Source organism: Ostrinia furnacalis, unplaced genomic scaffold, assembly GCF_004193835.3.
Source record: "Ostrinia furnacalis isolate ACB-3 unplaced genomic scaffold, ASM419383v2 OfSCF0388, whole genome shotgun sequence".
In the NCBI taxonomy this organism is placed as follows: domain Eukaryota; kingdom Metazoa; phylum Arthropoda; class Insecta; order Lepidoptera; family Crambidae; genus Ostrinia; species Ostrinia furnacalis.
Genome location: NW_021130627.1, coordinates 392,728 through 408,398, shown reverse-complemented (window position 1 = coordinate 408,398; position 15,671 = coordinate 392,728). Strand labels below are relative to the sequence as shown.

The 15,671-nt window shown below is 40.6% G+C and overlaps 1 protein-coding gene across 1 annotated transcript; it reads right to left on the bottom strand.

Moving 5' to 3' along the window:
* Positions 1 to 1,015: 1,015 nt before the first annotated feature.
* Positions 1,016 to 1,673, bottom strand: LOC114362129 (uncharacterized). The gene is made up of 2 exons (XM_028317400.1): positions 1,478 to 1,673; positions 1,016 to 1,293 (listed from the first exon to the last, which is right to left on the bottom strand). The coding sequence occupies exons 1-2, from the start codon at positions 1,580 to 1,582 to the stop codon at positions 1,069 to 1,071; spliced, it is 330 nt and encodes a 109-aa protein (XP_028173201.1). The 5' UTR covers positions 1,583 to 1,673; the 3' UTR covers positions 1,016 to 1,068.
* Between the last annotated feature and the right edge of the window lie 13,998 nt (positions 1,674 to 15,671).

Genomic DNA, 15,671 nt, shown 5'->3' with positions numbered 1-15,671 from the left:
AAACTGCGGAAATTGGCGGAGGAAATGAATAAGCATGAATTATATTTTGTGTTTCTATTATTATTTTCTATGTATAATAAGTATGTATTTACAAAAAAAAAGTATTTAAGTATGTTTATATCCGTTGTCTAGTACCCATAGTACAAGCTTTGCTTAGTTTGGGACTAGAAGCGCAGTGTAAAATGTCCAAGGATATTTATTATTTATTATTATATTATTATTATTCAGGCAGTTAAAAAATACTGCACAGTATTAATTACACCACCGTTTTTACATATAGTTTATTATTATCTTTACAATGCAAATGGGTGAATACACGTGCGTGCGTCAAAAAAAAAAAATACTTGCTCGTGATTGTCCTGTCTAATAGGTACCGCAGGAGGGGTAGTCGCGTATGTTTTGTTTTCAATGCAAACTCGCGGAGATGAACAGGCCTGGTAGGACTTACTGTGGAATTCTCGTTTGGGTTAACCATAACTATAACTTGCCACGCAGTAATTAATATGACAGATAAAGGGAAATTATGTGTTTATTGTGCTATTTGATATATGGGGGAAGTATTGTAATAGAGTAATTAATTCTTACATTTGTATGGGGTGTCGTACGCGTGAGCTCGATTGTTAGATTAATATTATTATTCCTGAAGCAATTTCTCACTTTCTTAATATTTCTATAAATAAATATTCCAAAAGATTCTTACACCACTATCGTCAAAATATACTATGCCTAGTTAGACGATGTAAAGTTGCTTTAGAATTAAAATGATACTTAGTTTATGTAACAATGGGCTGATGTGTTATGAAATTATATGTAAAATGATACAAAAAATATAATACAAAACTTTCGTTTATTATTAAAAAAATAACTTACAAATTACATAATATTTACAAAGGCTTAGATCACAATAAATCAGTAATAAACAGGGACGTCCAAACGTCCATCTACAAGGTAGACCGACGACCTGATAATGGGTAGCAGGAAGGCGATGGATGCAGGCCGCTACCAACCGTGCGATGTGGAAATCATTGGGGAGGCCTATGTTCAGCAGTGGACGTCTTGTGGCTAAAATTATGATGATGATGTTGATGAAACAGGTTTCATCGGAGATATTCTGAAGGGGGCTTGGACGATGTAAGGAAGTTTTATGTTCCTCAAACCGTGCGTAACAGTCAAGGGTTGGCTGTAGTAGTAATGTATCTGCGGTGGGCCATACGAGTAGCTGCATATTGAGGTTATCACCTTCGGCAGAGGCGTGCAGAAGTAAGGCTGGTGGTCGTCGAGCCATTTGTAAACCTGGAACAAAAGAGATTGAAGATCAACACGGTTATACAAGGTATAAAAACTGGCTTAACTTGGGGTTTAATAAAACAACACAACAAAGTTTTGCAGGGACTATTAAAAAAAAATAATGGACAGTTAAATGATAAGAAAAATACATAAACAATACACAAAAAAGAAAAAAGGCAAAATAACTTACAAAGTCACTCCGACAAATAGGTGATTCAAATGCAATCTTAGCCAAAGCTAGGCTCAGGTCTGAACAATAGCCATACTCGTTGTATACAACTTCTTGGTTTTCCATTTTCAATTCTTACTACTCGATTAGCAAAAAAATATATTTATGCGGAGTATGTAGCAGTTAGAAATTAAAACAAGGAATGATCAAAAAATCTGTCCCTGTCTACTTATAAGGGTTCTAATTACTCAATTTGTTCATTAGTCAAAGGGTTCATTTCGTAATGAGTTTCATTAAGTACACGTGGAAAGCTCTAACTTTCTTAAGGAATGTACACGCAATGACTCAATTCAATGCTTTGTTGCTAATGGTGACTTAATTATTTAGATAAAATGTTTACAAGTCGTTAGGGTAGGATTATTATAATGATAGTGAATTAGAACCAAAATCTATACTTAATATTATAAATGCGAAAGTAACTTTGTCTGTCTGTCTTGCTTTCACGCCTAAACCACTAAACCGATTTTGATTAAATTTGGCAAAGAGATAGTTTGAGTCCCGGGAAAGGACATAGGATAGTTTTTATCCCGGTTTTTGAAACAGGGAAGCGCGCGATAAAGTTTTTCTGTGACAAACAAAATTCCACGCGGGCGAAGCCGCGGCCGGAAAGCTACTTTTGTCATAAACCGATTTCGAAAATGGAAGATGTTCCACTTTTCTTATTACTATGATCACCCATATCTCCGTTAATTCAATTGTGAATTATTCATCAAATTATTTTTTTAATCGATAGGGTTTACTTATAACTTTGTCCCACTGTCACCAAGGCTGCATCTGATGCCCCATCATCAGGGCAACCCTCAAATTTCTCAGGCTCTATTGTCCATGTTTTTTCTAACTTTAGTTTACTTTCTACCCATTCAATTATTTATCATAGTTTCTCTAATTAAATAAATAAATAAATAAAATAAATATCCTTGGACATTTTACACTGCGCCTCTAGTCCCAAGCTAAGCAAAGCTTGTACTATGGGTACTAGACGACGGATATAAACATACTTAAATACTTTTTTTTTGTAAATACATACTTATTATACATAAAAAACACCCAGACCCGTCACAGAAATTAAAATTCATCATTTCAATTTCTGCCCGGCCGGGAATCGAACCCGGGACCTCTCGGCATAGTAGTTACACCAAACGGCCGACTGATTATAAGTATTAGTAGTTTTTAATAGTGCAAGTTTCATACATAATCTGATTAATTGCAATATTGATTGCTTAGGAATTAAATTAAAGACCCTCACTAACTTAACTAGATTAGGTATTGTGGCATTAACCTACCGTAAATGTTCATAAAACTCATTACAGGTAAAGTTATGACCATTGTTTTTGTGGCTTTTTGATGACAAAACTTTCTAACCCAACAATGAATATTAAAAAACTAATTTTACGTACATGGTTGGTACGGGTTAGCAATAAAGGGGACCACTTAACGGCTTGCTGGGGCCATTAAGGGTTTATTGTTGTTTAGGGAATAACTGGGGGTTTGTGTAGTTTTGCCTTAGGGAGCCGCACTATATCAGCCCTTTGGTCTAGGTCTAGATTTTTAGTTATTGCCTAATGTCTTTTCGACATTTTAGTTGTATCATCAATATCAGTTATTTATACTTCAGAGCGCTCCACCACGCCACTTAATTACCAGTAGCAAAATAAAGATTTGAATTCAATAAATGTAATAATTATGGGCGTCTTACACAAAATACTGGTTCTCTGTTACTCACATATAAATACTTATTAGATTAGGATACCTGTTTAGACATTTTTAATATTTAGTTTAATCGATTCATATTTGTCTTGGACAACGAATACAATCTGTTCAAAATCATTCCTCCTTCGAAGCATTCAGAATACAAGATAAACTCTATGTCGAAAATCCCATTTTTAATTTAGCATCTATAACGCATGATTTCCATCAATACAAGACCACCACTCTATCAACTACTTTAACAATCAGTCATTTACGTATCTATCTATCAATTACGTACTAAGCTTGAAGTGATGATTAAAAAGAATAAAATTATCATTAACCGTACTTACAAAGTATTAGAATAATGAAGGTGAATGTCACTGCCGCCTGCTCAGCAGGGGTGCAAATTACCTTTTTTCACATCATTAGCGCCAAGAGGTCATTAAAACAAAGCGAATAGGCCCCATTAGGGCTTCGAAGGTGCTCCTAATTATATTAATCATGCACACCTAATGACTTCAAAGTTTTAAGCACTGATTCAGTCGTTTTGCTTTCGGCTTTTTTGGTGAGTTGATTAATTGATTTGTTTTAAAGTAAACCTGGAATGAGTTAAGTGGGTAATTAAATTACTGATTATGATTAGATCATAATAAGTAAATTCTTAATTTATTTACAAATACATAGTAACCGTATTTTAGAAAAGTATTTATCAACAATGTAGAAGAAAGATGCCATGTACTTGTTGTTAGGAAAAGTTTTAAATACATCAAGTCCCAAAAAGAAGAAAACTAGATGTGTACAGTCGAGTTCATAAATATATTGGCAATGCAAATATTTCAAAAAAATGTTAGTTCAATACAAACTCAATCATCAATACAAAGTAATCGTATAAACTATTCATAAAACCTGTTGCGGTAGCCCAGTATTTGCTGCGCTACTGCGCTACAATCTTTTGAAACATTGGCACTGACAATATATTTATGAACTCGATTGTACCAATATTTTTCAATGTCGCAATGGACTGGTCAGCAAGCCAATATTTTGACAGCGAGAAAAATAAACCGATGTTAAATTNCATTAAGGGTTTATTGTTGTTTAGGGAATGACTGGGGGTTTGTGTAGTTTTGCCTTAGGGAGCCGCACTATATCAGCCTTTTGGTCTAGGTCTAGATTTTAAGTTATTGTCTTTTCGACATTTTAGTTGATCATCATCATCAGTTATTTATACTTCAGAGAGCTCCACCACGCCACTGAATTACCAGTAGCAAAATAAAGATTTGAATTCAATAAATCTAATAATTATGGGTGTCTTACACAAAATACTTATTCTCTGTTACTTACATATATGTAAATATTTATTTGATTAGGGTACCTGTTTAGACATTTTTAATATTTAGTTTAATCGATTCATACTTGTCTTGGAAAACGAATAAAAGCTGTCCAAAATCATTCCTGCTTCGAAGCATTCTGAATACAAGATAAACTCTATGACGAAAATCCCATTTTTAATTTAGCATCTATAACGCATGATTTCCATCAATACAAGACCACTATTCTATCTACTACTTAACAATCAGTCACATCTATCAATTACGTACTAAGCTTGAAGTGATGATTAATAAGAATAAAATTATCATTAACCGTACTTACAAAGTATTACGAATAATGAAGGTGAATGTCACTGCCGCCTGCTCAGCAGGGGTGCAAATTACCTTTTTTCACATCATTAGCGCCAAGAGGTCATTAAAACAAAGCGAATAGGCCCCATTAGGGCTTCGAAGGTGCTCCTAATTATATTAATCATGCACACCTAATGACTGCAAAGTTTTAAGCACTGATTCAGTCGTTTTGCTTTCGGCTTTTTTGGTGAGTTGATTAATTGATTTGTTTTAAAGTAAACCTGGAATGAGTTAAGTACCTACTTAATCTATACTTAATCATAATCAGTAATTTAATCACCTGATTAAATTACTGATTATGATTAGATCTTGACTTTCTTCATTTATTTTCAAATAATTAGTAACGGTATTTTAGAAAAGTATTTATCAACTATGTAGAAGTTGCCATGTACTTGTTGTTAGGAAAAGTTTTAAATACATCAAGTCCCCAAAAAAGATGAAAACTTGATGTGTGCAGTCGAGTTCATAAATATATTGGCAGTGCCAATATTTCAAAATATTTTTAGCGTTTTAACGATCATAATATTTCATATTTCAATACAAACTCAAACATCAATAGAATGTAATCATAGAAAACATGTTGCGGTAGCTCAGTATTGGCTGCGTTACTGCGCTACAATATTTTGAAACATTGGCATTGCCAATATATTTATGAACTCGATTGTACCAATATTTTTCAATGTCGAAATGGACTGGTCAGCAAGCAAATATTTTGACAGCGAGAAAAATAAACCGATGTTAAATTTAACGAAATTGGAATACTTTCATTCGATTCATGAATACTGAATCAGAGCGGAAACTGCCACGAAAATTCAAAGGAGTATCCTATGGCCAACAGTTCGTGAAAATCTGAGACCGTGTCAGAAAGTCATGAGCAAGGCACCAGTGTGTTGACTTTGCGACCGGTCCAAGTTATAAAATAGCTGGCAAGAAACAATCAAAGGCTTGGATTTAAAGAAAAGAAAAAAACGAGGTTTAAAATTTAAATTGAAACTTAGAAAATAACTGACGGTTCTTGATTGGGAACGGTCTAAGTTATAAGATAGCTGGGCATGAAGGAATAATAGGACTACATTTAAAGAAAAGAAAAAAAAAACGAGCTTCATAAAAAACTTAGAACATTCACATTGGGAATGTCATTTTTGCATCGTGAGCTTGATCATAGACAATTTATGTCAGTGAAGAGTATTAATTATAAACGACTTCAAAAAAGGAAGTTCTATGTTACATGTATTTCTAGCAATTGATCATTATGTTAATTTAGATAGATTTTTGGTAATATTAATGGCACAACAAGTAATACAGCCTAAAATTATATTAATCAGCGTCCTCTATGTGCTATGAATTGCGCCAAACATCCAGAGTTATCAAGCGAAAAATTCACCCCGACCCTTTTCAGCAAAATCGTCTATTAAAACACAGACTTTATGCATATGGGGCCCAATCTTTGGGAAAAGCGAAAAATTGGTCACGGCAAATAAGAGATTGGACCAGTACATTCCGAAGGCATTCCGTTTTGTGAAACCTGAATAAGGATGCCTGTCACTACCTATCGTCTTAAAAAAACCTTTTTTTACGTGGGATTTTAACTAACCAGATCTACGACATAAAAGTACAAAAAAAATAACTGTGTTACCTACATCAGGAAAAATGCGGAATTTCATGAGGAGGGTGAGGAGGGATCGGTTGCAAGAATTATCTACTGTAACATTGTTCGCGACCAATCATTATACGTTTTCTTTTCGTATGTTGTTATTGAGCAAAGTGTCATTCGTTCGTTTCAGCCTAATGACATCCACAGCAGGACAAAGGCCTACCCCAAGGCTTTCCACAATGAACGGTTCTGCGCTGCTCGGATCCAGGCTCTTCCCGCGACCTTTACCAGATCGTCGGTCAACCTAGTAGGAGACCTGCACACGCTACGTCTTCCAGTCCGTGGTCGCCACTCGAGAACTTTTCTGCCCCAACGGCCATCATCTCTACGAGCTATGTGCCCCGCCCTCTGTCACTTGATTTTAGAAATTCTGCGAGCTATATCGGTCACTTTGGTTCTCCTGCGGATTCTCTCCTCCATTCACACAAGTCGACCTAATAAAAACGTGTTAAAAATCAGGACATAAAGAAAGTTCAAAGTGGAATAGTCTAGCGACGAATGGAAATTTCTCCAGAGCGACAAAAGAAAAAATATTAAATTGTGAAGGGTGTCGCCTTCTAGTGAGTACGAACCTTTAGCTTACAAAAGTCGCAGCCCAAGGGCACAGCCCTGGACCAATCTGACGTAGGTCGGATAGCTGCTAGTCGGACTTTATTCGAAATAACAATAAAAAGGGTAAAAGAAACACTAAAATTGTTATTGGTTTTCCTGGAATGGACCCTGGAATGAGCCGGGAGCTGGTGGATGTGATTTTATTTTATAAGTTGACATGATTCCAGCACTTTAACTGATGAACAGTTTGCTGTAGAATCAAACAATGTAACTGATTTTTGAAAGAAAGATTTTTAGCTTAAGCATAGTAAAATAAGCGTGCTTTTCTCTACTCAATGATGAATTTAATATGAAAAGTGCATACTTGATTATCTTGAGCAATTGAGCACGCTCAAGCCAAAACGCATTTTCATCCTCGTTGCAGTATATTTAGATAAGTAGTTGCAATTTCCACAGGTACCCTTAATGGATAACTGTGGAAATATAGCAGGTAGCAGGAAGGCGCTGGACGCAGGCCGGTACCAACCGGGCAACATGGAAAGCATTGGGGGAGGCCTATGTTCAGCAGTGGACGTCCTATGGCTGAGATGATGATGATGATGATAAAGAAGAACGGTCANTTTCCACAGCATTGCAAAAGTGTGATCTTTAATAAACGTGTGTTTTTATCTAGTTATAAAATTTCAAGCTTACTAAATAAAGTCGATAGGTATTATACAAAACGAAATCAATATCATTAAAAGCGTTATGTATCTCGAGCAAAGCCGTGGGATACAATAAATTTGCGGCCTGTTTTATTCTAAGATTGTTTACAGTTTATGCTTTAACAGCCACGGGCTTCCAGTTACGGCTTGTGTATTAGCTTTTTTAATATTTAATTGCGTTTTCATTAAAACTTATGTTTCACTTACTCTACAATCTCTTTTTATTCGAAAATGCTCCTTTTAAACCGCTGTGTGTGGTATTTTAGATTGATTAAGTTACTTATTTTAATTTATTATAACAAATATTTAACAGTTTAAAAACGACCTAGGTATGTGTTCCTTTTCTAAATTTGATTGTACTATCGCATATCGACAACAGTGTTAATTGCCCGTCATGTCATCTCGTTCTTTCGCAAATAATCACCATTTGATGAGAGCGAGAGCAAAAACGGAAATAGATAGTTAACAGTGTTGCAGTGTGTACATCGATTTATCACAATTCTCATGGATTAAGTAATGTGTCTATTATGAAAAAACGCCAAGAGCATCTAAAAATAAAAACATAACCTAGCAACATAACGTATATTCTAAGAGTACCGAATCTTCTGGCCGTACCTAAAGAGCTTCCCTCCAGGCCACAATCAAGAGCTTAACCGAAAAAATATTGCCAAACATTTGGACTGCAAATTGATAAAAGTGGGAATATAAAAGAAAATTTAACGCCCACTTATATTTTTAAAGACGTAACTTGACCTTTATAAAGTTTTCTTGTAACTATTACAAAAGGTAGAATTATTATATTTATGATAGCTAACACCTACTTATTAAGTTGTGAAGAATAATAACTTAAAAAAAAACCGACTTCAAATGCGTGAACACAAATAATACCTATTCAACAAAAAAATAATCGTTCAAATTGGTTCATAATCGGCGGAGATATTGCGTATAAAAAAGTTCGTCCCCAATTTTCCACCCTTGTGGGTGAAATATTTTCTTCAAATTCGCATGAAACCACCCTTTTAATAATACCTATTCAACAAAAAAATAATCGTTCAAATTGGTTTATAATCGGCGGAGATATCTACTATATAAAAATAAGTCGGGTTTTCCTCCCTGACGCTATAACTCCAGAACGCACGAACCGATTTCCACGGTTTTGCATTCGTTGGAAAGGTCTCGGGCTCCGTGAGGTTTATAGCAAAGAAAATTTGGGAAAAGGGGGTAAAACAGGATCCACGCGTACGAAGTCGCGGGCGGCCGCTAGTTGCGTATAAAAAAGTTCATCCCCAATTTTCCACCCTTGGGGGTTGTTTTTTTTATTATTAAATTTAAACGGGACCACCCTTGAGGTATTACCTACCTATACGCCGATAAAAGATTTGTTCCAATCGGTTCATAATGGGGATGTTGCCTGGGTCAAAAAGCAAGAGTTTTAATTAGTCCGTCAGTTAACTTATCAAAAAATACTCTACACGTATTTTTCACTTTTTCAAACTAATGAAAATTTAAAGAGATAAAGCGCCCCAAAGTTCATAAGAAGAGGCCCGTGACGTCAACGCTTGCTTAAAAATGCCGCACGTTGTGACGTCGTGCGCAACTTCAACGCACCATAACTATGTAATTATTTGTTAGATTGACAAATAAAAATATACGTGTCCAATATTTTTTGATATTAAACATTACGGACTAAAAAAATTTTTTTAGGCAACTAGCCTATTGGCGGAGTTATCGCGTAACAAACATAGAAAAAAAAACATACGGGTCGAATTGAGAACCTCCTCCTTTTTTTGAAGTCGGTTGATTGTGAAAATATTTTTTATGATATTATTAAAATTATTAAAGACGTAATGCGTTAAAAGAGAGGCATGAGTTGGCAAAACTCTTAAGTCTGGTTTTTAATTTATTATGATGCCGTCGGAAAAAATAAAACAACATACAAAATTTTTTTGAATCTAGACTTGGAATGACGAGTGTTTTAAGTCCACTCAATATAGCATTTTGGCAACTAGGGTTGTAGCCTCAGCTTTTTCAAAATACACAACAGAGTAGAAAAAATGTTCTGAATTGCTAAATCAGAAATAAGAAAGTTCTATTTTTAGTTGTTTATTTCCAACCATTAACGAATATGTAAGAAAACATCCTCGCATTTGAAAAACAGCACGTGGCAGTTTGATGGACAAATCGGATTTGTCCATTCCGAACTAAAAATAGGAAATGCTTCTTGAACCATTAAGGCGTAAGGCGTGATTCACATAGCAGCTATTTTAAAATCTTTTATTTTGTTCCAATTGATTATAATTACCTATTAAATAAACTCATTAGCAGTAACTTAATAACAGTAAAACCATAAAAAATACATTAAAATGAGAATAATTAAAATTACAAAATTTGCCTTCCTATTTCATTAAATTAATATTAATAATTTTATACAACTGTCCTCTCCATAGGCAGTCTGAAAGTGATCGCTTTATAGTGATAAGACCGCCTAAATTGTACTGTATTTCTTTTTTTGTAATTGTTCTGTGTGTTGTTTGTGGTGAACAATAAAGTGTTTTATTATTATTATTACGAGTAAGTAAACCTTTCAAAGTCTAATTTTGAATTATATTAAGTTTACTTAAAACAATTATTCTGTATTATGGAAAGGTGATTTCATTAACGTAATAGCTCTACTTGCTAATTAATTTGCATTTTAATAAATTGTTTCGCAATTCAAATGATGAAAGGGTTTTATTTAGAATATTTTTTGTATTTTTAGTACTTTAACTTGGTTACAGTGAAACTATTTAATAAACGTTATTTTGATTTAAAACTTTTTTTCGTATTTACTCATGGAACATTGACGCCCGTTTTCACAAATATTACTATGAGGTCGCACAGTGCGCGTGGACGCACGGGATGACACACGAACCAATCACAGATCTCTATTCAACGCTCTGCGTTTGATTTTCTGCTTCACTTAAGCAAGCATCGTTTGTGAATACGGGTGTGAGTCTGAGTTGCATCATCTTACTTTAACTTTCATAAATGGCAAAAATGTCAAAAATCTGTGAAACATGCAGTTTATAACCGGTGCTTTTTATAATCACAGGTTATCGTTATAGTTACCGTTTAAGTTAGGTAGTGCAGCTCAGCCTTAGGAAATTGTCACACTTGACAAAACATAACATTATGGATTATTTTTATTACACAAGAACACCATTACGACTACAAAGATGCTACAGTGTATCTTGATGTATCCGTTCGAATGTTTGTGACAAGAATACCTATTTTGCCAAATTCTCTTTTGTGGGCTGAGTGTGAGTTTAAGAGTAGGCGCACACCGTTGATTTTTAGTTGGCCGATAGTTGTGCCCGATTTTAAATTGTATGAAGAATCGGCCAAATCGAATCGGCGTAGTCAACTGCCCGACTAAACTATCGGCCAGTGGCGGATTTACCAATAGGCCAAGTAGGCCAGTGCCTAGGGCGGCAGATTTAGAGGGGCGGCAAATTTAGCTATTTTTTTTTACAGAAAAAAATAATATAATTATACGTATACACAATCCATATAANAGCGGTCAGGATGCAGAACGGGGACATTTTTCGTGACCTCCGCGAGGGGGAGGACCGTATCACGATCCGATATAAAAAGAAGGCAAGAAACCCGCACACTAATCACGTGGTCGTGAGTGTTTCCCCGACGATCTACCAAAGAGCAATCGCGGCGGGATCTGTGCATATTGACTTGCAGCACATCCGCGTGGCCGACCAGTCACCGCTGGTGCAGTGTACCAAGTGTCTGGGATACGGCCACAGCAAGCGATTTTGCACAGAGTCCGCCGACGTATGTAGCCACTGTGGGGGCCCGCACATGAGCACCGACTGCGCCGAGAAGCTCGCTGGTGGGGCACCTTCATGCCGGAACTGCCAGCGAGCTAAAGCGGAGCATGTCGCCCATAACGCTTTTAGCAGCGACTGCCCAGTGCGCAGGCGGTGGGATGCGCTGGCCAGGTCCACAGTGGCATACTGCTGAGATCGCCGGGAACTTCCATCCAGCTCTCGATCGTCGTGGCTACCGAAAGTATTCCTTTCAAACTGCGTTAGGTTTGGTAGGTAATAGGTCTTGGCATTAATAGGGCTCCAATTGCAAAAATTCGGCTTTTTAATTCAAAATTTTTAAATTCAAAATTATCTCAGTTTTACAATCACAATTGGAGACAATTTGTTGCACAAATTGCACAATTTGAAAATTAAAATAGAAATAAAATATAGTAAAATAGTAAGTAGAAACATAGTAAATAGCACATAAATACAGCACAGGGAAACAGCACAAGAGTTAAATGTTGACATTGTATTATTGAATACAATAACGCAACATTTAAAGTGTAATGAACCCGCAAACAACAACAATAGGAAAACAAATTAGCACATTCGGCAAATCATTGGAAAATAAATATTGATAAAACATTAAAATTGGTAAAACACGAAAATTATAAAAGTAAAATTTAAATCAGCAATTTGGAGAAATTTGTTCAAACGAAAATAAATAAAACGAACCAAACATAGACATTTAACCCAAAACAACTAACTTTAACATCTTAACACCATAGAAAACAATTGAAATAAAAATAATAAAAAAGGCTCTGGTGACCATGCTAGAGGTAGAAAGAGGAAAAANGCGCCCGACCCTCGCGCCCGGTTATCACCAAGTGCCGGTTGAACTCACATCGACGATAGTGCGGTCCTCGCGCCCGACCCACGCGACCGGTTATCACCAAGTGCCGGTGAACTCACATCGACGACAGTGCGGTCCTCGCGCCCGACCCTCGCGCCCGGTTATCACCAAGTGCCGGTTGAACTCACATCGACGATAGTGCGGTCCTCGCGCCCGACCCACGCGACCGGTTATCACCAAGTGCCGGTGAACTCACATCGACGACAGTGCGGTCCTCGCGCCCGACCCTCGCGCCCGGTTATCACCAAGTGCCGGTTGAACTCACATCGACGATAGTGCGGTCCTCGCGCCCGACCCACGCGACCGGTTATCACCAAGTGCCGGTGAACTCACATCGACGACAGTGCGGTCCTCGCGCCCGACCCTCGCGCCCGGTTATCACCAAGTGCCGGTTGAACTCACATCGACGATAGTGCGGTCCTCGCGCCCGACCCACGCGACCGGTTATCACCAAGTGCCGGTGAACTCACATCGACGACAGTGCGGTCCTCGCGCCCGACCCTCGCGCCCGGTTATCACCAAGTGCCGGTTGAACTCACATCGACGATAGTGCGGTCCTCGCGCCCGACCCACGCGACCGGTTATCACCAAGTGCCGGTGAACTCACATCGACGACAGTGCGGTCCTCGCGCCCGACCCTCGCGACCGGTTATCACCAAGTACCGGTGAGACATCGGACTGTGTGGGACGTTGTGTTGCGACTTTCAACTGTGTGGTGAAACATTGTGTGGTGACTTTGCGACAGTGGAACCGTGTTGTGTTTGTGACATCAAAGGATTGCAGTGATACCTGGATTGCAGTGTACACTTTGGACATTGGACTGACTGTAAGTGCTCAAGATGCCGCTAGCTAGGTCACCACCCCCCAACCGAAGGGTCACCCGCGCGCGATCGCGGGAAGTCACCAGGGCACCGAACACCCGGCCAGCCTCTCGCTCCCCACCCCTCAGCTCAGTCTCTGAGGCGCACTCTAGGGACAACTCCTTCGTATCTATAGAGAGTGAGAGGTGCCCGTCGCGGGTCAGCTCAACGGGTACGGTTCGGGCAGATTCTCCGCACTCTATGGACTTTGACGACTTCGGGAGCCTTGGGGGTCTCGGAGTCTACCGGCCCCCGGCTAAGACCACTTCGCGCCCGCGCAGCACTGCTGCTACTGGCGCCTGCAAGCGCAAGACACCGGCCACTCCCTTCCCCGAGCCCGACTTCGGAGACACGCTCTTCACCCCACTGCTTCAAAAGCTCCACGGCCTAATGGCCAACATACCATCATTGCTCAACAAGGAGAAGAGCGTGAGGAAGGAGGACCGCGAGCTGGCGATCCAGTGCAGCATGGACGCTGCCCGACTGCTTCAGGAGGTACATCTCACATATCTCGACTGCCTGGAGGAAATACCTGGCCTGAACAAGGGCCCAGCCCCGGCTGCGGCTCCGGCACCAGCGGCACCCACCACCACCACCTCCGCTGCCACCACCACTAACAGCCATTGCTGCGAGGAGACTCTCGCGGCCGCCGTGACTAAGGCTGTCACCCAGGCGGTGAGAACAGAGTTCGGGCGCATGAAACCCGCTCTGACTGCCCAGCCCCCCGCCTCCTCCACCACCAAGACCTACGCCCAGACACTCGCCTCCACGCCGGCTCAGCCCGAGGTTGGGGACACCCAGCCCCAGCGACGGGTTGAGAAAAGCACACGCCCGGCGCTCATTATGGCCTCCAAAGATCAGAAGGCCGACAGGCAGGCGATAACCAAGACCTTGCGAGCCACCATTCCTTTCCGCGAGGTCAGATTCACGGCGGCCAAGGTTGAGATGCTCTCGCGGGGAAAAGCGAGAGTTGAATTTGACTCAACGGACCACCTAAAGGAGGCAATGAGGCGCATTAACACCAACACAGAGACCTCCGGCGTCAGTGCTGAACCGGAGCGGAAGATTATGCCGATGATCGCCCTCAAGGGCATCTCCAAGGATACGGCAAGCAAAGACCTCATTGCCACTTTGAAAGAACAAAATCCTGAATTGGGGAACGACGAGCGGATTAAGCTGCGCTTCCTGCGGAGGAACAGGAACCCCAACCTATACAACGCGGTCCTCACGGTGCCGCCTAGGGTGTTCCACACTATCATCACCCTCGGCCGTGTGCGCCTCGACCACCAGAGGGTGCACGCCGAGGAGTTCTCTCCATTCCTGCAGTGCCGCCGCTGCCTCCAGTTCGGGCATACACAGACGCGCTGCCCCGCCGAAACTCCAGTCTGCGCACACTGCGCGACAGCCGGTCACCTGCCGTCGCAGTGCCCCAACAAGGCGCTGGCTCCAAGCTGCGCTAACTGCACTACACACAACGCCAGGTTCAAGACCAGCGCGAGCGCCAAGCACACAGCGCTCGACCAGGCTTGCCCCCGGCAAAAGGCCATGAAGGCCAGAGTCTTGGNACTCCTTGTAGTCCTCCAGCCACACAACATCTGTGGACTGACCGGGGGCTGTGCCTTGACGGCCGTGCGACTGCCTCTTTTTTTAATTTCAATTTTTCTCTTTTGTGTTTTGTATATAAGTTTGTCCTGTTATATTTTTCTCTTTGTGTCAACGTAGATTGCTCATGACTCGTATCTTGTGGGTACCGTGATGGGTTCCGCTCCGACAGGCTGATCTGCGCTGGGTTGGGNCACTGCGCAACGGCTGGTCACCTGCCGTCGCAGTGCCCCAACAAGGCGCTGGCTCCAAGCTGCGCCAACTGCACCACGTACAACGTGAGATTCAAGACCGACACGAGCGCCAAGCACGCAGCGCTCGACCAGGCCTGCCCTCGGCAAAAGGCCATGAAGGCCAGAGTCTTGGCCAAGGTGGACTACTCTCTGTAGTCCTCCAGCCACAAAACACCTGTGGACTGGTCGTGTGCTGTGTCTTGGCGGTCGTGTGACCGCCTCTTCTATTCTAGCTTTCTTTCTGTGTTTTATATGTGTGTCCTTTTTATTTTTTGCTAGTGTAGAATGTTTATAACTGGTACCTGGGATGGGCGCCGCTCTGACGGACTGACCTACGCTGGGTTGGGGGCCGTGGGTCGGGCGCGGGGACTGTCGGCCTCGGCCCTTGGGCCCGGCTTGCTGTCCCCGCGCCCGGCCTTCGGCTTCTTGACCGGCGTGGGCGTCTAGGCTCGGCGGAGCGGCGCCG

Bases quoted from the DNA above. Each gene is read 5' to 3' on its own strand.
- LOC114362129 (XM_028317400.1), bottom strand. From the start codon at position 1,582: ATGGAAAACCAAGAAGTTGTATACAACGAGTATGGCTATTGTTCAGAC. The intron at 1,294-1,477 runs GTAAGTTATTTT...CTTTTGTTCCAG, and splicing joins CTATTTGTCGGAGTGACTTT to GTTTACAAATGGCTCGACGA.